The 26,387-nt window shown below is 31.0% G+C and overlaps 1 protein-coding gene across 7 annotated transcripts; it reads right to left on the reverse strand.

Annotated features, from left to right (window-relative positions):
• Positions 1–922: 922 nt before the first annotated feature.
• On the reverse strand, positions 923–24,847 carry LOC119603363 (facilitated trehalose transporter Tret1). 7 transcript variants are annotated; one of them, XM_037955371.1, is made up of 6 exons: positions 24,663–24,847; positions 24,232–24,356; positions 11,239–11,402; positions 10,982–11,143; positions 2,205–2,456; positions 985–2,141 (listed from the first exon to the last, which is right to left on the reverse strand). In XM_037955371.1, exons 3-6 carry the CDS (start codon positions 11,369–11,371, stop codon positions 1,222–1,224), a joined length of 1,467 nt encoding a protein of 488 aa, XP_037811299.1. In that variant the 5' UTR covers positions 11,372–11,402; positions 24,232–24,356; positions 24,663–24,847; the 3' UTR covers positions 985–1,221. The 7 variants fall into 7 exon arrangements, with proteins under 7 accessions (XP_037811300.1, XP_037811302.1, XP_037811303.1 ...); XM_037955376.1 differs by lacking the exons at positions 985–2,141; positions 2,205–2,456 and adding exons at positions 3,360–4,563; positions 4,626–4,877 and having other exon boundaries at positions 24,663–24,833; XM_037955372.1 differs by lacking the exons at positions 24,232–24,356; positions 24,663–24,847 and adding an exon at positions 21,556–21,667 and having other exon boundaries at positions 923–2,141.
• Between the last annotated feature and the right edge of the window lie 1,540 nt (positions 24,848–26,387).

Consider the following 26,387-nt stretch of genomic DNA (forward strand, 5'->3'; position numbering starts at 1 on the left):
GTAGTTAGTTAGTTAGTAGTTAGTTAGTTAGTTAGTTAGTTAGTTAGTTAGTTAGTTAGTTAGTTAGTTAGTTAGTTAGTTAGTTAGTTAGTAGTTAGTTAGTTAGTTAGTAGTTAGTAGTTAGTAGTTAGTTAGTTAGTAGTTAGTTAGTAGTTAGTTGTAGTTAGTTAGTTAGTTAGTTAGTTAGTTAGTTAGTTAGTTAGTTAGTTCGTTAGTTAGTAGTAGTTAGTTAGTTAGTAGTTAGTTAGTTAGTTAGTTAGTAGTTAGTTAGTTAGTTAGTTAGTTAGAGTAGTTAGTTAGTTAGTTAGTTAGTTAGTTAGTTAGTTAGTTAGTTAGTTAGTTAGTTAGTTAGTTAGTAGTTAGTTAGTTAGTTAGTTAGTTAGTTAGTTAGTTAGTTAGTTAGTTAGTTAGTTAGTAGTTAGTAGTTAGTTAGTTAGTTAGTTAGTTAGTTAGTTAGTTAGTTAGTTAGTTAGTTAGTTAGTTAGGTAGTTAGTTAGTTAGTTAGTTAGTTAGTTAGTTAGTTAGTTAGTAGTTAGTTAGTTAGAGTAGTTAGTTAGTTTTAGTTAGGTTAGTAGTAGTTAGTTAGTTATTAGTTAGTTAGTTAGTTAGTTAGTTAGTAGTTAGTTAGTTAGTTAGTTAGTTAGTTAGTTGTTAGTTAGTTAGTTAGTTATAGTTTAGTTTAGTTAGTTAGTTAGTTAGTTAGTTAGTTAGTTCGTTAGTTAGTTAGTTAGTTAGTTAGTTAGTTAGTTAGTTAGTTAGTTAGTTAGTTAGTTTTAGTTAGTTAGTGTAGTTAGTTAGTTATAGTTAGTTAGTTAGTTAGTCCCCACGTTCTGCATTAATAAATGTTTTCTTTAATTTACTCACTTCATTTCATTCTTTCACATCTTACTTATTAATAAAAGAAAATAACAATTTGTATATGCTTTTTTGTTAATGAATTACTAACCAATTATTTATTAAACAAAGAAATAACATTTAAAAGATTTCATCAACTAACTTTCGAATTGGAATTAATTTAAGGAGTATTAAAAGTTTAAAACTCAAAAGTTTAGAGCATTTGTCAGGAGTATTAACGTTAACTTTAATAATCAGCAGTTCTATTCATATTGTCCTGTTTAATTCGACAAAATGTTAAGCAAAAGTAAAATTTAGACTACATTAATTACCATTTAAATTTTGCTAAACAAACAGGCACAAGTCTTTAAATGTTAATTTTGCGAATTAATTTAGATCCTTTTTATTAAGTTTATTTTGAATTTCCTGCAGACTTAAACCTTTCGTTTCAAATACCACAAATAGTATAAAGAAGAAGGCAATAAGACAAGAAATGGCAAATAACCAAAATATATAGAAGGTTCCCAAAGTGCTTAAGAGTGGAAAGAAAAACGATATAATAAAACCTGTAAACAAACAGATCGAAGCCGCTAAAGAAGATGCAACAGCCTTGACATTGGCCGGAAATATTTCAGCCATAACAACCCAGGGTAAAGGACCAAAACTAATGCTGTACGTAATCATATAAATTATAAGCGATGTCAGGGGCAGCCACATAATATCTGAAGTATCTTGGCCATTAAGTTCGATATAGAAATAGGCACCTAAGGCAAATAAAACAATACACATGATACCACTACAGGTTAAAAGAATAATCTTGCGTCCCAAACGATCGACCATGAGAGGCGTGAGAGCCGAAGCAACTACTTGTACTATGCCAATAATAATAGCACCAATAGCAGCATCTACCCCCGTATTGGCGGTTGCAAAAATGGTTTGTGTGTTAAAAAGTACTGCAGTATTTCCCGAAAGTTGTTGAAAAGCCAATAGAAGAGCTGATATAATAAATGCCTTACGATTACCGGCCAATTTAAAAATATCCATTACGCGACCCTTTTGTTGGGAAGTTTCCAGTATAAAATTTTCTATTAAAACTAAAGCTTCCTTTACCGTCTCCTCTGATTGTCCACGCAAAAATTGCAAAGCTTTTGAAGCCTCTTCCTGACGACCATTAGCAATATAATAATAGGGACTTTCAGGCATGAAGATAAAAGTAGCGGCAAATACTATAGGTACTGCCAAACAAAACCATTGTAAGGCTTGATAGGACACATATGGACCAATAACATAGGTATAGAGAACACCACCTTTAAATGAAAGAGAAGAGGTATTTATTATTTTTGATTTACTAAGTTATTTGACACACTTACTAACTATAAACAATTGCATTAGTGAACCCGTGGCACCTCTTATTTCATCAGTTGAAATTTCACTTAAGTACATGGGCTGCACTGTCATAACGAAACCAGTAGCGAAACCTTGTAGGGCTCGCGCCAATACTATAACCCATACTTCTGGTGCTATCATTAACACTATAAAGGAGACAACAAGTAACACCGAACTGGATAGTAGCACCCATTTACGTCCGATTATGTCAGCTAAAGGACCAGCGGCATAACTAACTAAAAATTTTAAATAAATTTATAAAATAAATTAATAATGTATCGATGTATGTAATTAATATGTATGTGTAACTAGACAAACAGATTTATGGGGTCTATAACTTAAAAATTGTAGATTTACATTTTATATATCATTTATATGTCAAAACAATATATTAACTACCTCGAGTTCCCTTCCCTTTAAAGCTATTACATTCTCTATTTCGTTGCCGACCACTTCTGATATGATGTAGTAAACTTTAACTCTGGGAGAGTATTTTTAGAATCCAATATGGTCTAAGATTTGACATTATCACCTAAGATCGTCCTAATTGCCTTCTGTCTGTGGTAAATATGTTAAACCCTGTGGGCGCCATATTTATTGTAATCGAATTTACGCATTCCGGTATTGCTCGGTCTTCTGCCTGGAATCTTGTGTTGTGATAAGGTAAACGAAAGTAGCAAGGGATTCCTACGTGTATCCGTTATATCTGGAGTAAGTTTTTCAAAGTTACCGACATATTTTGTGCCTGGTATGCAATCAGGCCGGGTTAACATTCAGGCCGCTAGGTTGAGCCCAGCTCAAGACCGTATTCAGAGTCTCTTCCATCTACACAAAAACAAATTTGGATCCTTTTCGCTTACAAGTACTACGAGATCGTCAGTCTTATTCCTTGCTCGGTTACTGTCTTTAGGAGACAATATTTATTGGATATGTCTGAAGCTGGAAAAGCAGTTTTAGAAACCTTGATGTGTTCTCTATTTATCTCCAAAATATTTTCTCAGACCCATAAGAAATGTGGACCCTATGGGCAATTTTGCAGAAAATTACAATTTTGTTATTTTCGCACCAATTTTTGGAATTTGAGGGAAAACAAATAATTCTCAAATAAAACTATAAAATATTTTCATATTAGTAGTATATTTATTGTATAAGTATATTTATTTATGTAAATAATAATTATCTATTATTTAATATTTTATTTAAGGAATCATATTATTTATATCGTACATAGTTAAAACTAAATTATTGACTAAACATTTAAAGGAATACTTTTAATTTGTTGTTTCGTGTTGAATGTTTAAACAAATAAAATATCTGCCAAACTTCAATACACATACACACACACAAATGTTGATATCTTACTAACTAGAATGTGACATTAATGCTTATCCTTCCCTGATCTATGGTACAACATGTTTGCGACGGCTTAACCTCTCTTGCCATTAAGTCTATCCTGAATCTCTTGCAGACTTAAGCCTTTAGTTTCCATTACAATGAATAGGGTAAAGAAGAAGGCGACCACGCAGAAAATAGCAAACAGCCAGAAGGCATAATATGAACCCATAGCATCCAAGGCAGGATAGAAATAAGTGACGAAGAAACCCAAGATCCAACAAGTTGAGGCCACCATTGAGGAGGCTATAGACTTGACATTGGAGGGGAACATTTCACCTAAAACGGCCCAGGGTAAAGGACCGAAACCAACACAATACACAATATTATATACGACCAGAGCAGGAACGGGCAGCCACAAAACGTTGGATGTATCACCCACCACAAGTTTAACGTAGAAAAAGGCACCTAAAGCGGCCAGACCAATACTCATGACAGCGGCCGAAGTCAATAAGATGACTTTGCGACCCAAACGATCGGCAATGATGGGTGTTAGACCAGAGGAGCCCACCTGTACAGCACCTACAATAATGGTAGCAATAGCAGGATCCAAACCAGTATTTGCACTTTCAAATATAGATTGCGAGTTAAACAGCACCACATTAATACCAGACAACTGTTGGAAGGCGATAAGACCAGCGGAGATAATCAAAGCCTTACGATTGCCGGGATTTTTAATAATATCAACCATACTTCCTTTATTAGCCATAGATTCCTCGACCACAGCCTGTATAGTGGCCATTTCGTCTTGTACTCCCTCAGCCGATTGACCTCTTAAGAATTGTAGCGATTTTAAAGCATCCGTTTTACGACCTTTGCCAGCATAATAGTAAGGACTTTCGGGCATAAAGAAGAAAATCACATCGAAAACAATGGGTACCACCAGGCAACACCATTGCAAGGCCTGATACGACACATAAGGACCAATAGCATACACATAAAGAATGCCAGCTGGAAAATAATTATATTCAAATATTAATATTGAATAAATAGGAAACTTTTCAAATACTTACACACTATAAACAATTGCATAAGAGAACCGGTGGCACCTCTTACACTATCTGTAGCAATTTCTCCCACATACATGGGCTGCGCCGTCATGACGAAACCCACACCAAAACCTTGTATCAAACGGGCCAATAGTAATACCCAAACTTCACTAGCCACCATCATGAGAATATAGGCAACCACAAAGAATATTGAACTGGAAAGTAATACCCATTTGCGACCGATCTTATCAGCCAAAGGACCAGCAACGAAGGGTGCTGCAAAAATAAACATAATTGCAATGTAATATATGTTTTATTCTCGGGCACTTACTCATAGAAAACACTCTAATCGTTTAATATATCCCTGTAGGAAATAAAATAGTCGGTTGATAAAAAAGTTAATTATAAATTAACTATTTTGCAAATGACTACAAATTGGTTTAAATCTCATGCAGATATCAACCAAACATATTGCCTAGAAATAAACGTAAAAAAGAAATAAAAGCAAAAGAAATTTTTTTTTTTTAAAATATGAAAACAAAAGAAGCATGCCATGAAATCAAATGTCAATCAAAGTGAACAAAGTCAATTTTAGTGCTCAATTTTAATAAAAATAACGAGAAAAAACAATTAAATATTAAAAGTTTGTGATAAAATTAATAAAAGTGATTTGTTACATATAAAATAGTTCATTAGAAATAAAAAATGTATAGTAAAAGGCACTTAATGCGAAAATTAAAAGCAGAAAAAGAAAAATATTTACAGAATTTAAGAAAAAAAAACTGTGAAAAAAGTGATACTGCAATAATGGAAGTGGTAGAAGATTTAAGTGAAACAAATTTTTGTGAAGAAGATGTGGAAATTAATTATTTTAGTTGTAATGTAAAAAAAAAAACCTTACGTGAACAATTAGGAGAGTGGTATCATAGAAATAAGCCATCGCGTAAAAGTTTTGATGAACTCTTAGCAATTTTAAAAGGGGAAGGCATAGATGTTCCATTAAGTGCTAATGCATTTTGCAAGAAAAGTGATTGTTTAATCATATCACAAATCTTCCCTGGGTTATATACCCATTTTGGAATTTCCAAACAATTAGAAAGGGTTTCGCATTTATTGAAAGATTGTGACGAAATACTGGTTGACATTAATATTGACGGCCTTCCATTGTTCAAAAGTTCAAAAATGCAATTGTGGCCAATTTTGATGAAGGTCGTCAATATTACAACCTTGTCTGTTTTTCCGGTAGGAGTTTTTTTAGGCCGAAGTAAACCTTACAATATTGAAGAATTCCTTCATGAGTTTATTCAGGAACTAGAGAGTTTGATGAGGAATGGACTAAAATTCGGGGAACAAGCTATTGCATTAAAAATTAGGGCAATAATTTGTGATACACCGGCAAGAGCATTCGCGTGTGGCATCGTAAGCCACACCTGTCGCCACGGATGCACAAAATGCAATCAAATTGCAGAAAAGGTTGATGGCGTTTTAACTTATTCTGCGAAATCAGGGGTGCTTATTTCTGACAGCGATTTTGCATGCAGAAAATATTTAGGACACCATCAAAAACAATTTTATGAAAAAAAGAGTCCATTTGAGAAAATTAATTTAGGAATGATAAGTCAGGTGCCGCTCGATCCGATGCATCTCGTTGACCTGGGAGTGATGCGAAAATTTCTCATTCGGATGATTACAAATAAATGTATTTTTAAAATAACTGAAGGTACTAAAAATGAAATTTCTAATCATTTGAATGACCTTAAAAAATATATTCCTAAGGAATTTTCTCGCACTCCCAGAGGATTAGATGAAATATTTCATTGGAAGGCATCTGATCGAGTGCATGAAGATTTGTACTATGAATTTTTGCTACTTCACTGTGCTTGTAGATTTCTATCGTGCCCTAGAACATGCCAAAGGAATTCACAGAATGCCCAAATTCTGCTTGAACTTTTTGTTGAAAATTTTTCTAATATATTCGGGCAGAATAGCGTGTCTTACAATATACATGGTCTGTTACATCTGAGTGAATGTGTTAAAAAATTTGGTCCACTTACAAATTTCTCAGGATATCCGTTTGAAAACTATCTTCAAACTTTAAAGAAGTATGTAAAAAAACCATCAAAAATTTTGCAACAAATATCAAATAATTTGAAATTTGAAAATATGATTATTAAAGAAAAGGAAGTAATGTTTAATCGTAAACGTGATGAAATAGTTAGTCTCACAACGAAACAATACTTCTTTTCCAAAAAGGCTCCTAATAATTTATGTGCCATTCACCCATTTGTTCCTATTTTAATAACAGGTTTTATTGAGACCGGGGTAGGGTTTGTTGTAGGAAAAAAATTTAAAGCAATCGAGAGCTATTTCAGTGAACCATTTGATTCCCTTTCGATTTTGGGAACATGTATTGTTGATCCGAGTTGCCTAGGCGATGAAGAAATATTTGAAGAAAATAAAATTGAATGCAAGCTCGTTGGTTTACCTAGAGGTGAAAAAATAGTTTTGCTTCCATTATTGCACGGGTGCTATTAAAATTTAAGGAAATAAAAACGTTTTATATGCTAGCAATATCACTACATAATTAAATATAAAAGAAATAAAATAATAAATACACACATATCTAATAGAATTAAATAAAAAACAAAAATATATAAATATATATTAATAATTAAACTATAAAAAATTAAAAGAGAAATCGAAAAATAGAGCAACTATGAAGCGCATTTATCTGAGCACTACTGGTAAGTATCTTGTACAATCATAAAAATATGCCTAATTACTTATATTGTATTTTAACAGATAACGGAAAAGAAAATGACGATAAGGCGCCTTGCCAATGTTCACTTGAAATCTTGAAGCAATTTGATTCCAAATTTTCTGAAATGAATGCGAAATTTTCTGAAATAACAGGTAAGATAAAAATATTTATTGTCTACAAAAATATCACGGTTTTCAAATAAAAATGTATATTTCAAGGCGAAATTAAGGAGCTCAAAGAGATAATTCAAACTCAAAATGAGACTATAATGGCAGCATTGTCTACCCAAAAAGTAGTAACCGAAAGCCTTGTTAGACAGGAAAAAAACAACGTGGCAATTAAGTCTGTTTTTCCAATAAACACCTTCGAGGAGTTGAAAGCGCTCAATGACGCCATAATTGAAGAAAATCGGCAAATTTACGTGAGTCCTTATGCTTTTTATCATTTATCACTTTTATTATTTTTCAAATTTCCGTGCATTTTTACAGACCAATGCCATGAAATTATCTCTGAAAGGGAAACTGCCAAAAACCTTAACAACAATTCTATCTTTGCAATTGATTCTCGCTATAAATATTGATGGCACTCATGGAAAAAAGCGCTTGAAGGATTATGAAAAAGTTTTTGATGCATTGATGGATGCGATTCGGCCTCTCTGTGAAGACCCAGATAAAGAATTACGCAACGCCTTAGCTGTTATTAAAAAACGTCATTTTCATAACGTTTGTGTTGAAAAAAAAAATAAATAATTTCAATACTTTATTCCAAATTCAATCAGTACAAACGTTCGTATGTTTACTAATATTTTTCGTTTTACTTGTTTTCATTACAACTTTTATTTTAAGCCATGAAATGTATTTGAATTTTCATTTAATCTCAGCAAACACCTTCTAAAGGTATGCCTTAATTTTATATTTTTTTTTATATTATAATAATATATTATTTTAACAAAAATGAACTTAAATAAAATTGTTTAAAATTTAATTTTAAAAAAGTGTTTTTTAAATAATTTAGTATAAACCAATATTTAATTAACTTTATTTTAATTAACTACAAATTGGTTATAAATAAGTAATTTGTAGTCAATTTAAAAGTCATGCAGAGATAGTCAATTGACTACCGCCTATGACATGCCTATGTTAAAATAATGTGTCGGCGACAAGGAAAAAAGTCACTTTATCCACTAGATGTGCTTATTAAAAAACCAATTTAAAGTTACTTAAAAATTAGTTTGATTTCCTACAGGGATATAATAAGTAACGATTGAGTTGTTTTCTATGACAATTAATATTAGTTGGTGTTAATTCTTAAGTGATAACTTACATTTATTGTGTTAGTAATGATATATTTACAGGATTTTTGTTGAGTTTTTTTAGCATAAGATTAATTAGAGTTATTAAGATATTTCTGTTCACATTTTCACTAAAATTAATAATATTCAAACTAGTAATAACTAGTCTATAACTGTTAAACATTTTAAATAGCTTGAGCAAAGAGGCTCGATGAACTAATATTAATCAAATTTAAAACTTCAGTTACGTCACAGGATATCGGATGCTATAATGGAAATCTGAACTATAATGGAACAATAGATGTTGCAAAGAAGCCACAGGCTTGATGATTATTGGTCCTACGGCTATGAGAGCATTACAGAAGAGTTATTGAATTTCCCTACGTACATAAACCAGAGAAACTTCATTTTCATAATCTCGGAAAATCCAAGTCTAGAAGAAAGTCCTAGTCCACAGAGCCTATTTGAGTATACAGGCGGTTCAATACAGGGTGAGCGGCTAGGGTGCGGTGTTTTCATTCCGGAATTCGAAGTAAAGCTTACTTTTAGAATTCAGAAGAAGAACAGAAAACGGGTTGGTTAAATCCCTAACAATATGGGTGGTCCTAGAATGCAGGGCAATCTTAAACATGATGGCGAGGCGTTCAACAGTATTTATTTGGGTACAGAGATATGGGTATTCTATGGGCAACAATATCAACAATATTGCTGACGAATTGGCGAAAGAATACGTCTGAAGTCCGAAAGAGTCATTGATTGACCCACATAGATGATAACTTCTATGCACTCTTAAAACAAATCCATTTATTTAGGACAATATATTACGACTAATCTATCGATCCACACGAAGTTAACAAAAATAACATAGGACGACAAAATTTTAGGAAGCCTCATATAACAACTACAATGGTTTGATTCTAACAGATTTTTTTACAAGATTAATGTTTAATGGGAGTTTTCAAGTTCTGATACAGAGCGCGTCCTCGGTTGGTAGATAAGGGGTGGTAATGGACAATATGTCATCTCCCATCTAGGGAGGGCAGTACAAACTAGGGGGAAAGAAACTGTACCGTTGTGTTTCGATCCTGAATCCTCAGATAATTATAGTTCATTTAATCCAACTCGGGTCTTTTTTGTGCGCCTTTACCAGTATCTCCAGTGGAAATCGAACTCAAGACCTCAGGGTCGGATAGACTAGAACATCCGAATCTACCCGAGGCACACTCTGATGATAATAACAACTCCATCATAACAAATCCCAAATCCAAAAGAACTAGTAAGCTACCTACAACATAAAACGTATTTCTAGATCACAGAGGAGTAAGTTGAAGAACATGTTTCAGGACATTATAGTGACTCTATCCCAGGTCATATCGCACTCAAATGAATTTCAAACATTGGCGAAATCTACTTTGAAGGTAGATTCCGAAAAGCGAGGAGTGGGGTCGCCATCGTACGGCAAAGTTGCCATGATGCCAGTAATCTGAGGGGCAAAATGGCAATAGACCAAAATATTAAGATATAAGACCTGATCAACAACAAGATAGCACTCCAAAAAATCGCATCTATATCAATAGAGTGGGTTAGCTGCGTGTTCAGCATGGGCTTGTTGTTGATGATGTTGCCATTTAACCGATGTGCGGGCAACCTAAAGAACTTGGAGGAAAGTATACATCTTAACTAGAAGGAAAGGAGCTGCCATCTTATGAAAAAGTTGCCTAGAGAGGACAACGTGACGATCTGTGCTAGAGAAGACAACGAGATAGCAGTAATCCGATCGGCAAAATTAACAATAGATCAACAATAAGATAGTGGACCACAAAATCGCTTTTAAGAACAAACAACCAATAGAGAGTGTGAGCTCCGTGTTCAGCATGGGCGTAATTTTGAGGTTGGCTTCTCACTGATGTGTAGGCACCAGGATGAACTTGTGAGGGAAAGTATCCATCTTAACTTGAACGGTGTTACGCTGGGACTCGTTTAGAAGTAGGATCTTCTGATGCTCATTGGGACTCTGATAAATCAAATGGAAAAGTGAGCCGATTTTCGTATGGTATGAAGCAATTACGATGATGTCTGATTCAAAAATTGTACAAATATTCTATTTTAATCACTTGACACTAAAAGCACTCAAATCGTATATATTACACAGTTCAAATTTGAAATCCATACAGATATACATTTTTTATGTGCACTCTTTTAAAAGAAAATACTTAAATACATATTTCAATATAAAAACTCTTTGCAAAATTATAATTTTTTAATGATAATTTAAAAAAAATATCTTTAATTTTCTAACACAAAAATTCGCTTTTAAAAAACACTTACCAACTAAAGCACCCAAAGCCACAATCGAAGCAATCCAAGCATCATCTGTTGAATCGATTTTATGATCTAAAGGAGAATCTGAAGTATCATCTGATTTTAATTTTGGCGCAATTGGCGAGGTCCAGCCTAAACAAGTGCCTACAGCAAAAGCAGATAAATTGGCTAAAAAAAAAAATTAAAAAAAAATAGTTTATGAAAAATATAAAAAAAAAATTATAAACAAATTATTAAGGTAAAATATAAAAAATACAACTTACCCGCAACAGCGGCCATAAAAATACGACCAGTTTTAACAGGTTCCATTTTATGACTACGTGTAGGTGTAAATCCTTCACTTATTTGAAATGGACTTACTTCTTGGTATTTGATTTGCGGTTCGTCTGAACTCATTTAGTGCACCGGCATATGGCAGTTAAATAAGCTGCAATAAAAATACAAATACACACATACATGTGAATACATTGAAAAATATTTTGAAAAATATAGTAAAAGCTTTAAATAAATTAATCGCATACTATAGCAAAAACTTGTAAATGTATGAATGAATGAAACGGATTGGAGTATATAACCCGTTAATTCGGGGTGGCTGTGTCGTTAAGTGATTTTATCTATCATTTAGCAATGGTTAAAGCTATAGTTATGACCCTAAAATAGCTTATTTGTAATGGGTTAAATAACTACTTTCTTAGGCATAATAAAGAAAAAAGTTTAAAGTGTCTCCTTTTTACATTACTTAGAGACACTAAAGTTACTTGTTCTCCACATTATTGAGAGATAAAATAATTCTCTGCATAACAAAGAGTATAAATTGTATGTCAACTGTTGAAAGAAATTCTATAAATTGGAATAGCTCGACATTTGAGAAAAAGTACTTTCTAAAAGGGATACATTAACTAATATTAAAACTGCTGGATATGAGCGATTGTAAAAAGTACACACATTATTGCAAATTGTTGTATTAGAGTATTGTGTTTAAAAAAGTGAATAATGCATTTTATATTAATGTTGACAAATGACAAGAGAAATTAACTAATTCCGGCGAATTCTTGTTCTAGTAGTAGGACTTTGTATTTCCCACTTTTAAGTAGAATTCAGTTGCATTAGTGCACTTTTTGCTGGCAGGCAACAAATGGGTAATTAGTATTAAATGTCCTGTGACATGTATGAGTTGCAATGAGTTTTCGTAAATAACAAACAAACAAACTAATGCTAAGGACTCGAGGCCTGTGTCAAGTTCAATATAACAAATGACTAGATAGCTATGCAACGATTAAATAGAAAAATTTGATAAATTGACTCACATTGTGTTTCCGTTTAAATTTTATGAATGTTAATTCAGAGAGAAATTTACTATAAAAGGACTTTTTATACCCTACACACTATAGTGGGGAGTGTATTATACGTTTGTGCTGATGTTTGTAACACACAAATATATTGGTCCTACACCCACCTTAAAGTATACCGATCGATCACTTTTTTAGTCGATTAAGACATGTCCGTCCGTCTGTCCGGCTGGCTGTCCATGTAAACCTTGTGCGCAAGGTACAGGCCGCAATTTTCAAGATAATTTGATGAAATTTGGACCAAACATGTACACTTGTAACCATTTGTATCGCAATGAAACTCAACATAACTAACTGTTATTTAAAATATATCCTTTTCCCAAATTGAATGAGTATCGGCCCATGTTTGACCTATACTCCTATATAATTATATATTTATATTTAGAAAATTAATTAATGTTGAATTAAGGTAAAATTCAACATAAAAGTTTCTTTATGAAAAGTAAAATTTTTTAACATATACTCATGGTGTAGGGTATTATATGGTCGGTCATGCCCGACTATACTTTCCTACTTGTTTTAATGTAAAATTATTCTTAATAAATTATATACCAAATCAAAAATATTATTAAACTTATTATAGCATAGTAGGGTGTTTTTAAAAAGCTTATAGAGCTTATTTCAAAATTTCTATTTTTGACCATAAATGACATTTCCACAACTTGTCTGCATTCATATTTTTGGTCATTCTTTTATGGTCATAGGTTCCAAAATAAGACTCAACATTAAAAATTGATTGTTTACACACTTCATGGGTAATTGTGTTAAGGTAATATGTATTGTACATTACCGTAATATGTATTTTTAAACAGGTGTTTCTGTTAAAATAGGTCAATCCAATTTAAGTATTTTTCGTACTGCATTAGGTTATAACTAACCTATCCTATCTAGAAATTTTTTCAAATTGTAAAGATTTTTTTTAATATTTCATTCATATTATTATGAGCTATGTACTTATGTAGATCGAAGTTCTCGAGCTTTTTCCATGGTGTGTACACTTATCTTATTTTACTTATTGTTTTAACCGAACTTCTAATACATATTTATCAGATACATATGTGTAATAAAAGTTAAGGCCCCTTAAATATTTAATATTCTGTCAATATCTTAATCAAAATTCAATGAAATACTTGAAATGCAGTAATTTGTTTGTTGTAAATGATTTCGCAAATTGTAAACATTTTGCATATGTAAATATGTATTCTAAACACAAAATAAAAAGTTCAAACATAACTTATAAAATTTGGATACCTTCGATCTTTCTAGATTTTCGAGATAAGAGCTTTCTAAGCATTGCACATTGAAAATAATGATCTGGCGTCATTAAATTCAAATTTTCAAACTTTGAAATCGTTAAATATTTTTTTATCTTACGAATTATCGACATTCCACTGATCCAACTGACGTTTTCAATTTGGCTTTACTTTTAGTATTTGCAAAGCTATTAGCAGTCGAAAATATAGTTGTTGAATGATTTAAAGAATTTGGTGATTATTCGATATCATTTTTCCCAAGTTAAACACAATTTGTTTTATATTTTTCTTTAAGTAGAAGATTCGTTTATACTGAAAAAAGAAATTTTGTGGTCTAAGTTAATCTTTAAAATAGGAAGTACCCTCTATTAAAGAGCACTTGAAAAGCCACATGTAATGTGTGGGTATTCGACTGGATTCGGCCCAATTTTCACTTCATTCGAAACCCTTATTTGTTGTTATTGCGAAACTACTAAAATGGTATGCCCGTTCCAGATCGTTTTTGGTTAATTTAGGCGTCACGCCCACTATTTTAAACCCGCTAATGATTTTAATAACAACATATTGAGGTAAAAATAATAATTTAAGATAGCAGTGGGAGTTTTATTTTAACATGACTCACCATTTCTGTTAATAAAAAAGTTACCTTAGAACTGAAACGCCGCACCCACTATATATTCCGCCCACTTTTATTTACATATATTACTGAAGAAGGTAGTTAAAAATATCTTTATTTAACAGATAAATATTTAGAAATATTCTATAATAACTATTTATTTTAGTAGGCATTGCCACGCCCACAATTTTAATTCCGCCCATTTTTATATAAATTACGTAAAATAGAAATGGTAATCAATACACTAGACCATAACATAGTTCATTGACTTTTCTATAGACTAGTCAGTAGAATATTTCATACACTAAAAGAAATTTTGTGGTCTAAGTTAATCTTTAAAATAGGAAGTACCCTCTATTAAAGAGCACTTGAAAAGCCACATGTAATGTGTGGGTATTCGACTGGATTCGGCCCAATTTTCACTTCATTCGAAACCCTTATTTGTTGTTATTGCGAAACTACTAAAATGGTATGCCCGTTCCAGATCGTTTTTGGTTAATTTAGGCGTCACGCCCACTATTTTAAACCCGCTAATGATTTTAATAACAACATATTGAGGTAAAAATAATAATTTAAGATAGCAGTGGGAGTTTTATTTTAACATGACTCACCATTTCTGTTAATAAAAAAGTTACCTTAGAACTGAAACGCCGCACCCACTATATATTCCGCCCATTTTTATTTACATATATTACTGAAGAAGGTAGTTAAAAATATCTTTATTTAACAGATAAATATTTAGAAATATTCTATAATAACTATTTATTTTAGTAGGCATTGCCACGCCCACAATTTTAATTCCGCCCATTTTTATATAAATTACGTAAAATAGAAATGGTAATCAATACACTAGACCATAACATAGTTCATTGACTTTTCTATAGACTAGTCAGTAGAATATTTCATACACTAATCAATAGCCTACACCAATAAACTAGACTAGCAGTTTAAAGAACTCATGGAACTCAATAGACTAGTCGATATAGCAGTCCATAGACTAGCTTATAAGCTAATGGATAGAAAAATCAGTTGAATAGTAAATATATAGTCGAATAGCTATTTGGAAAACTAGTTCAAATACTAGCCCATAGACTAGTCAATAGTCTAGCCAATGGATGTAAATAGACTACTCAATAAACTAGCCGATTAACTAGTCAATAAACGAGTTAATTGGCTGATGTAGAGGCAAACTAGTACATAGACTATTCAATATGTCGGACAACAGACTTTTCAATAATCTATTTAATAGACTAAGGCCTAAGGCTTAGTTAGATTAGTCTAGGCAAGTAATAAACTATAGTCGGGTATATGATACCCTAAATCAGTTATAGTTATAAATAAAGAATTTATGTTGAATTTTACAGAGGTTCCGATATATTTATGCAATTTATGTATGATAAACTAATTTTCTGAAAAATATTTTATAAACTAAAGGTAAATATGGACCGGTTGATATATGTACATACAATTTCTTGACCGGTTGACATACATACAATCCCGATACAAGTATTTATAAGCGAAAATTATTTGAATGTCTTTAACTAACCTTCTAAAAGGAGCTTTGACTGGGGTCTAGCATCGAATGAAGTCTGATATTAAACTAAGTTATGCCGATTTTTGTTAAGATACTAATTTATTTAACATATTACAATATGGGGACAACGGGTAATAATGGACCGATTTCAAGCAGTCATTGAGCCAAAATAAACAATTGTGCCAAATTTCATCAAATTATCTTATAAATTTATCGGCTGAGAATGTGATTCCAAGCCGATTGGTATACTTTTATATGGGTATAGAACCAATATTTCTGTACCTTACAAACATCAGCATAAATTTAAATTTTTCACCGAAGGGTCCAGTATGAGGACAAAGTCCTATTAAAGGTAATCCTTACAGTTCTTACTATGAGTGATTAAAATTATTATTCATCTTTTATTTCTGTCGAATTTCAAAACAATACAGATACAGTTAGAAGATTTATAAGGTCAATTATGGACCAAACTCTACAGAGTTTGATAGATTAGTTTTTTTTTTGTTATTTATACAAATAAAAAATGCTTATGTCCGACCGATTTCATCGATATCTTTTTATTAGGGAATTATGAAAAAATTTTCGTACAAGGATTCAAATTTATATTTACTGCGAATTTCATCGCAATACTAGAATTTATAAATCAACAGTGAACATCAGAGAGATTTTCTGACAGTTGTCAGATAAGAAGCCTTTGGTCAAATTTGGACCAATTTCGATATATTTTACAGTACGATAAGTTTGTTTCGGTAGTATCGACATTAAAGGGAATAGATTTTTCTTGTTTTCGACAGAGTTTTTCATTAATTTGGGTAAGTTACGAAAATGATTTTTATTTCAAATGAAAGTACAATCGATGCCAATATTTACGGAAAACGAAAAAAAAGCGTTGAAATGTTTGGGCGTCTTAGAAATTTAAGGGAACTTAAGGATCCAGAATCAATATATCAATGCTGACACGAATTTGTCGGTGCTTCTCTATAAAATAATGGAAAAAATATGACAAATCAGGATGTATTTTGAAACGGATAAATATTATTAATTTTACACACATGGTGTCTGAAATGACACATTTTAGTTAAAAGGTTTCCAATATAATATATCATCTCCTGGAAATATTTTTGAAAGTTTTAGCAAACTTTTCTCCCTTCTCTTTTTCCCTTTCTCTTTCCATAATATTTAAGAGCTATTATTAAAGTTAACAATGGTTTACAACACAAGTTAAGATTAATCGATTTCAAAATTGTCTGTGTTATATTCATATATCTTGAAATTTCCAAAATGGATTTCAAAATCACACTTTCACACATAAGCAAATGTATATGTTTAAATTATTGTCCTTATATGTAAATGGGAACATATTATGTTTTCAAATATTTAAACACTTTATCATATTAATATTGATATTTTATTAAAAATTTCCATTTCCAAAAGTCCTTTTTTAAATTATTTAATTTAATTTTTAAAAATTATTTACATTTTTATAATTTTTTATCCTTTTTTAGAATTATTAACATAAAACCCGATAAATTAATATTTTGATATCCTTATTTAATTTTTATTACTTTTATTGTGTACGATCGATCGTTTTTTTTTTTTTGTTAATAAATTTCTTTACACTATTATTGCCATTAACTAACCTTTAATTGCTTAAAATCAAAACTAAATTAAACGTATTTAACACAATACATAAGAATTTAAAGATTCCGTTAAATGATATAGAGACTATTAGAAAATCGTAAACCGAAAATCGAAATATTGACAATAGCAACAACAACACCTCCTTACGAACACCAATACTAACAATTACGAGTGCAATTTTAAACGAGAGGAGAACGAGAATGCAATAAATTAGAAAAAAATACATAGAAAATTACACTTGTAGTTTATCTGTTTGTAATCAAACTCATCGACATATGTAAATATACAATTGTTTACATATGTACATACTTACATATGTATATTACAAACCCATATACGTAAAACTTGGAAATTAACAATAACAAATAATAACTAATACTATCTTATCATCACCTTTTTTTGTTTTATTTACATTTTTTTGTTCAAATTGACCAAGACTTATCATCGCGATTTTTTTCTACTATAGACCAGCCAATCATTTACAAGTTTTTGGCGACAGTGTAAAAAAACGCTAAATGGCAAAAAAATTAAACAAATGTTACGGGCAATATGAGGTTCACACTGGTATAGGTTTAGGGTGACATTCGAATTGTGTAAATTTTTATTGCATTAATAATACAACAAACAACAATACAGATGTTTAAATAAATGAGTCATTAAGATATTTCCGTTTCCTGTCGGTACATAAATATGTTCAAATATGTTACACTTATTGGTATATAGTCTGGACTATAGACTATTCTATAGTGTAGAATATAGACTATTCTATAGTCTGGACTATAGACTATTCTATAGTCTGGACTATAGACTATTCTATAGTCTGGACTATAGACTATTCTATAGTCTGGACTATAGACTATTCTATAGTCTGGACTATAGACTATTCTATAGTCTGGACTATAGACTATTCTATAGTCTGGACTATAGACAATTCTATAGTCTGGCCTATAGACTATTCTATAGTCTGGACTATAGACTGTTCTATAGTCTGCACTATAGACTGTTCTATAGTCTGCACTATAGACTATTCTATAGTCTAGACTATTCTAGTGCAAACTATAGAATAGTCTATAGTGCAAACTATAGACTATAGTGCAAACCATAGACTATAGTGCAAACTATAGACTCTTCTATAGTCTGGACTATAGACTATTCTATAGTCTGGACTATAGACTATTCTATAGTCTGGACTATAGACTATTCTATAGTCTGGACTATAGACTATTCTATAGTCTGGACTATAGACTATTCTATAGTCTGGATTATAGACTATTCTATAGTCTGGACTATAGACTATTCTATAGTATGGACTATAGACTATTCTATAGTATGGACTATAGACTATTCTATAGTATGGACTATAGACTATTCTATAGTCTGGACTATAGACTATTCTATAGTCTGGACTATAGACTATTCTATAGTCTGGACTATAGACTATTCTATAGTCTGGACTATAGACTATTCTATAGTCTGCACTACAGACTATTCTATAGTCTGGACTATAGACTATTCTATAGTCTGGACTATAGACTATTCTATAGTCTGGACTATAGACTATTCTATAGTCTGGACTATAGACTATTCTATAGTCTGGACTATAGACTATTCTATAGTCTGGACTATAGACTATTCTATAGTATGGACTATAGACTATTCTATAGTCTATAGACTATTCTATAGTCTGGACTATAGACTATTCTATAGTCTGGACTATAGACTATTCTATAGTCTGGACTATAGACTATTCTATAGTCTGGACTATAGATTATTCTATAGTCTAAACTATAGACTATTCTATAGATTATTCTATAGTCTAAACTATAGATTATTTTATAGTCTAGACTATTGACTATTCTATAGTCTGGACTATAGACTATTCTATAGTCTGGACTATAGACTATTCTATAATCTGGACTATAGACTATTCTATAGTCTGGACTATAGACAATTCAATAGACTATAGATTATTCTATAGTCTAAACTATAGATTATTCTATAGATTATTCTATAGTCTAAACTATAGATTATTCTATAGATTATTCTATAGTCTAAACTATAGATTATTCTATAGTCTAGACTATTGACTATTCTATAGTCTAGACTATTGACTATTCTATAGTCTGGACTATAGACTATTCTATAGTCTGGACTATAGACTATTCTATAGTCTGGACTATAGACTATTCTATAATCTGGACTATAGGCTATTCTATAGTCTGGACTATAGACTATTCAATAGTCTGGACTATAGACTATTCTATAATCTGGACTATAGACTATTCTATAGTCTGAACTATAGACTATTCTATAATCTGAACTATAGACTATTCTATAGTCTGGACTATAGACTATTCTATAGTCTGGACTATGGACTATTCTATAGTCTGGACTATAGACTATTCTATAATCTGGACTATAGACTATTCTATAGTCTGGACTATAGACTATTCAATAGTCTGGACTATAGACTATAGTCTGGACTATAGACTATTCTATAGTCTGGACCATAGACTATTGTATAGTCTGGACTATAGCATATTCTATAGTCTGTACTATAGACTATTCTATAGTCTGAACTATAGACTATTCTATAGTCTGGACTATAGACTATTCTATAGTCTGGTCTATAGACTATTCTATAGTCTGGACTATAGACTATTCTATAGTCTGGACTATAGACTATTCTATAGTCTGGTCTATAGACTATTCTATAGTCTGGACTATAGACTATTGTATAGTCTGGACTATAGACTATTCTATAGTCTGGTCTATAGACTATTCTATAGTCTGGACTATAGACTATTCTATAGTCTGGACTATAGACTATTCTATAGTCTGGACTATAGACTATTCTATAGTCTGGACTATAGACTATTCTATAGTCTGGACTATAGACTATTCTATAGTCTGGACTAAAGACTTTTTTATAGTCTGTACTATAGTCTTTTTTATAGTCTGGGCTATAGACTATTCTGTAATCTGGACTATAGACTATTTTATAGTCTGCTCTATAGATTATTTAATAGTTTGGGCTCTAGACTATTCTATAGTCTGGACAATGGACTATTCAATAATCTGGACTATAGACTATACTATAGTCTGGACTATAAACTATTCTTTAGTCTGAACTATAAACTATTAATGTATATATTCATACGCTGAACATAAATTTTTTTTATTAATACTTTTTTTATTAATACTGTAAATTTGAACAAAAATGTTTAAAATTGGTAAATTTTCATTCAATCCATTATGTAGCTAGTGTGAACATCGTCTTCCGAATAATCAGTAAATAGAAAAACACAAAAATTAAACTAATGTGCTGCATCTTGAAAAATCCGCTTTTTACGTACGTCTGTCTAAATACTTATCGGTTGGTATGAAGGTGTGTACATATGTATGTATATGAATATTTCAATTTTTCAATAATTAATTTAAAATATTGAAAACACCATTAAAATTAAATTGATTATAATTGTTTGTCTATTGAACAATACACATGTTTAATGTGTTCTATATTAAATTATATTTGTAATTCTATTATTATTATTTTTTTATTTAAGTTATTGTTGATTCTCTTGATTAACATCAGGTGGTAAACAATTTTAATTTCAGTTGCCATTTTCTTTTGTGGCCTTAAATGCAGGAAAGTTTTTTTTCCATTTCTTAATTATTATTATTTTTTTTAAATTTATTTATAAAGTGTTGCATATGTAAGTACTCACACCTACGATTATTTACCGTGGCCATTTTTTTTTTTAATTATTTAGAATTTTTTGTTTGCTACAGTTTGGTAAATAAATTTGTTTCTATTTTATTTGTTTTTATTTGCAAATTATTGAACAATGATCTATTTGCTATTTATTGTTTAATGAGTTAGCAGAAGTATAGTATTTTATTCTTCTTATTGATTGATCATGCAGTTTTACTATTGCGATCTTTTGTACATAATTGCCAATAATTGGATTGGCATTTCCTTAAAAGACAGTTTGTTTCCATCAGTAAGAAAAGGTGAAAATGTGCGCAGATATTATTTAAAATGTTTGTGTGGAACAATTTTTTTAAAGATTTTAGTTTTAGATACCTCCCGATTCAAATAAAATTACATTTTCACGGCATATAGAATTGTAACATTTTTTTATAAATTTTTATTTATACTTTTCTTTCAAACTTTATTAAATTACCTATTTTTTTAATATAATAAATAAAAATATTATTTTGAAATATACAGCTTCACTTAAACAGTATTGTCGCCTAGAATAACTTTGTATAATAAAAATCTATTAAATAAATTAGTTCTATTTTAAAATTGGATTTTTTTATAATCTTAAACAATACAGCAAAACGCAATAAAATCTCTTGTTTTTCATATTTTATTCTTTTTTGCTCGTATTGACCCTCAAAAAGTGTGTTATCAGACAGCGTGTCTTAAAACAATGAGCGTCAAAAGTTGATAAACACCCGTTTAGAATTATTTGAATTTTGAATCTTAAAGTATAATTTTTCTTCTTTTAAACAAATTCTTAAACTTTTCCAAGACCAAAAAACTCTTCATTATTTCAGTCATTCGCGAACTACATTGCCATAAAATAAAAAACATTTCATTTATTCACAAATGTAATGCTGAACCCGGTTTAAAAAGGGTTAAAGTTTTCCACTTCTATAGTCTAGTCTATAGTCTAGTCTATCTAGTCTATAGTCTAGTCTATAGTCTAGTCTATAGTCTAGTCTATAGTCTAGTCTATAGTCTAGTCTATAGTCTAGTCTATAGTCTAGTCTATAGTCTAGTCTATAGTCTAGTCTATAGTCTAGTCTATAGTCTAGTCTATAGTCTAGTCTATAGTCTAGTCTATAGTCTAGTCTATAGTCTAGTCTATAGTCTAGTCTATAGTCTAGTCTATAGTCTAGTCTATAGTCAGTCTATAGTCTAGTCTATAGTCCAGTCTAGTCTAGTCTATAGTCTAGTCTATAGTCTAGTCTATAGTCTAGTCTATAGTCTAGTCTATAGTCCAGTCTATAGTCTAGTCTATAGTCTAGTCTATAGTCTAGTCTGCAGTCTAGTCTATAGTCTAGTCTATAGTCTAGTCTGCAGTCTAGTCTATAATCTAGTCTATAGTCTAGTCTATAGTCTAGTCTATAGTCTAGTCTATAGTCTAGTCTATAGTCTAGTCTGCAGTCTAGTCTATAGTCTAGTCTATAGTCTAGTCTGCAGTCTAGTCTATAGTCTAGTCTATAGTCTAGTCTATAGTCTAGTCTATAGTCTAGTCTATAGTCTAGTCTGCAGTCTAGTCCATAGTCTAATCTATAGTCTAGTCTATAGTCTAGTCTATAGTCTAGTCTATAGTCTAGTCTATAGTCTAGTCTATAGTCTAGTCTATAGTCTAGTCTATAGTCTAGTCTATAGTCTAGTCTATAGTCTAGTCTATAGTCTAGTCTATAGTCTAGTCTATAGTCTAGTCTATAGTCTAGTCTATAGTCTAGTCTATAGTCTAGTCTATAGTCTAGTCTATAGTCTAGTCTATAGTCTAGTCTATAGTCTAGTCTATAGTCTAGTCTATAGTCTAGTCTATAGTCTAGTCTATAGTCTAGTCTATAGTCTAGTCTATAGTCTAGTCTATAGTCTAGTCTAGTCTAGTCTATAGTCTAGTCTATAGTCTAGTCTATAGTCTAGTCTATAGTCTAGTCTATAGTCTAGTCTATAGTCTAGTCTATAGTCTAGTCTATAGTCTAGTCTATAGTCCAGTCTATAGTCCGGTCCATAGTCTAGTCTATAGTCTAGTCTATAGTCTAGTCTATAGTCTAGTCTATAGTCTAGTCTATAGTCTAGTCTATAGTCTAGTCTATAGTCTAGTCTATAGTCTAGTCTATAGTCTAGTCTATAGTCTAGTCTATAGTCTAGTCTATAGTCTAGTCTATAGTCTAGTCTAGTCTATAGTCTAGTCTATAGTCTAGTCTAGTCTATAGTCTAGTCTATAGTCTAGTCTATAGTCTAGTCTATAGTCTAGTCCATAGTCTAGTCTATAGTCTAGTCTATAGTCTAGTCTATAGTCTATAGTCTAGTCTATAGTCTAGTCTATAGTCTAGTCTATAGTCTAGTCTATAGTCTAGTCTATAGTCTAGTCTATAATCTAGTCTATAGTCTAGTCTATAGTCTAGTCTATAGTCTAGTCTATAGTCTAGTCTATAGTCTAGTCTATAGTCTAGTCTATAGTCTAGTCTATAGTCTAGTCTATAGTCTCTATAGTCTAGTCTATAGTCTAGTCTATAGTCTAGCCTATAGTCTAGTCTATAGTCTAGTCTATAGTCTAGTAGGAAAACAGGTTGTGGGAGGTAGGATAGAGGGAGTAGTGTTTGTGGACAGTTGATTTAAACCCTTTCACATCGAAAGTGGCAGGGAATACTTCTGCATGAAGTTTGTTCCACATATGAACAGTGCGGCTGAAGAATGAATGTTCCCTGTAATGTGTAGTCTAGTCTATTGTCCTAGTCTATAGTCAGTCTATAGTTTAATCTATAGTAGAGTCTATGTTCTTATCTATAGTCTAGTCTAGTTTAGTATAGTCTAGTCTGGCTTAATAAACCCATATAAGGATTATAAGCCGATTGGTATACTTTAAGGTGTAGGAGCAATATTTATGCATCAGCACAAAAAAACGAAGTGCAACTTAATGCATGGATGTACTTAAGAAGAGTTTCAGAACTGATGAATTTAACACAGATTTTTCATAGAAATTATGTTCTTTTCTTATGATTCTTATCCATAGCTATAGAATCATTTTTACAGAAGTAATTTTTATGCAATTTTTCTATGATGCAAAATGTTTAAATAGTTTATATTAAAGGTGTAAAAGTGTACTTACCCATTTTGCCAGTTTTTATTTACGATCACTTTGTATCCAAAAATTATGAAAAAAAAAATTTAATGATGAACAGCAAAAAAACGCAAATCTATTTGTAACACAATAGACAAACACTTATTGGGCCACTTGAATTTAAATTATTTAAAAATAAAAATAAAAATTACGTTAAACTTTCATCACAAAATAAAAAAAAATCAAACTTGAGATTATTGCACTTTAGTTTAAAGAATGGAAAATTATCGCAACACAACTTATAGGAATAAATCTTTTTTGTATAATAAAATGTCTTTGTATTTCTGATTTGTATTATTTAAAATGATAATAAATCGTAGACTTTTCCTTCCAATTTAATACACAATATAATAAATAAACTAAATATAATACAAGTACTAAATTCAACAATCAAGAAAATAGTACGTACTACTACGTACTTCTCGTTGTTTGTAAAGAAGAAAAACAGTATTGTTCAGTTAAAGACTGATATTAAAAGTTCTTTTCTCTTTTCTTTTGATTTCTTGTCAAGTCTTAGTATGTTTTTTGTATGGAACCGTTGTCCGTGGCGTGTGTGTGTAAAAGCACTACAAGTGTTGATTTTAATGCGTTCAAGAATGAACTAAAGCTTGAATTATACTCGTACTAAAAAATACTTAAAAAAATTAAATAAAAACTGTCGCTTTGAAATTCAACAACTTTTGTATAAAACGTTGTGTTTTTTTGAACATGTTTCTCTTTATTTAGTAGTTGCTATATTATTATAAAATTGTTTATATCGTTATGATCAAGAGTAGTGCACTGCACTACAACAATTGTTTATACAGTTATTTTTTATACAAATGTATAAAAAAAATAAATTAACAAAAAATTTTATAAATAATTTGTACATTTACTGCATCCCACAATCATTTACTTGGGAACAAAATTAAATGTCTGTACAAATTTTATTAAAATTATTGTGATTTTGTTTAAACATTGAATTTTGTTTCAACTGCTATCATTGCTGTGACGTCACAATTACTTTGTCTACCGAACGTCATGCTATTTTTATTCGTTTAACTCCCAGAGAGGAAGTAAAAAAGTTTGGTTTTCTGTAAATTGTGCTTTTTATCGATTGTGGTTACCTGATTCGTTTCTGGATACTACCTAATTGAGTTGTAAAGAAACATGAGTTAGAGCCGGCCTTTGATGGATTATGGACCGATCATTTTTGTATCGAATCACAAAACAAATATTCTGTTATGAGGGGAACTCTAAAGAACTCTATAGTCTAGTCTATAGTCTAGTCTATAGTCTAGTCTATAGTCTAGTCTATAGTCTAGTCTATAGTCTAGTCTATAGTCTAGTCTATAGTCTAGTCTATAGTCTAGTCTATAGTCCAGTCTATAGTCTAGTCTATAGTCTAGTCTATAGTCTAGTCTATAGTCTAGTCTATAGTCTAGTCTATAGTCTAGTCAGTCTAGTCTAGTCTATAGTCTAGTCTATAGTCTAGTCTATAGTCTAGTCTATAGTCTAGTCTATAGTCTAGTCTATAGTCTAGTCTAGTCTATAGTCAAGTCTAGTCTAGTCTATAGTCTAGTCTATAGTCTAGTCTATAGTCTAGTCTATAGTCTAGTCTATAGTCTAGTCTATGGTCTAGTCTTTAGTCTAGTCTATAGTCTAGTCTATAGTCTAGTCTATAGTCTAGTCTATAGTCTAGTCTATAGTCTAGTCTATAGTCTAGTCTATAGTCTAGTCTATAGTCTAGTCTACAGTCTAGTCTATAGTCTAGTCTATAGTCTAGTCTATGTCTAGTCTATAGTCTAGTCTATAGTCTAGTCTATAGTCTAGTCTATAGTCTAGTCTATAGTCTAGTCTATAGTCTAGTCTATAGTCTAGTCTATAGTCTAGTCTATAGTATAGTCTATAGTCTAGTCTATAGTCTAGTCTATAGTCTAGTCTATAGTCTAGTCTATAGTCTAGTCTATAGTCTAGTCTATAGTCTAGTCTATAGTCTAGTCTATAGTCTAGTCTATAGTCTAGTCTATAGTCTAGTCTATAGTCTAGTCTATAGTCTAGTCTATAGTCTAGTCTATAGTCTAGTCTAGTAGTCTATAGTCTAGTCTATAGTCTAGTCTATAGTCTAGTCTATAGTCTAGTCTATAGTCTAGTCTATAGTCTAG

The sequence above is a fragment of the Lucilia sericata genome, unplaced genomic scaffold (genome assembly GCF_015586225.1).
Source record: "Lucilia sericata isolate MDLA Ls3-8-SP2 unplaced genomic scaffold, ASM1558622v1 Contig000296F_arrow, whole genome shotgun sequence".
In the NCBI taxonomy this organism is placed as follows: Eukaryota; Metazoa; Arthropoda; class Insecta; order Diptera; family Calliphoridae; genus Lucilia; species Lucilia sericata.

Coding starts and splice junctions, on each gene's coding strand:
- LOC119603363 (XM_037955372.1), bottom strand. CDS start 11,371: ATGAGTTCAGACGAACCGCAAATCAAATACCAAGAAGTAAGTCCATTT. Junction 2,457..10,981: donor GGCTTTGGGTGCTTTAGTTG/GTAAGTGTTTTT, acceptor TAAAATTTTTAG/TTAGTTATGCCGCTGGTCCT. Junction 2,142..2,204: donor AATGCAATTGTTTATAGTTA/GTAAGTGTGTCA, acceptor TTTCATTTAAAG/GTGGTGTTCTCTATACCTAT.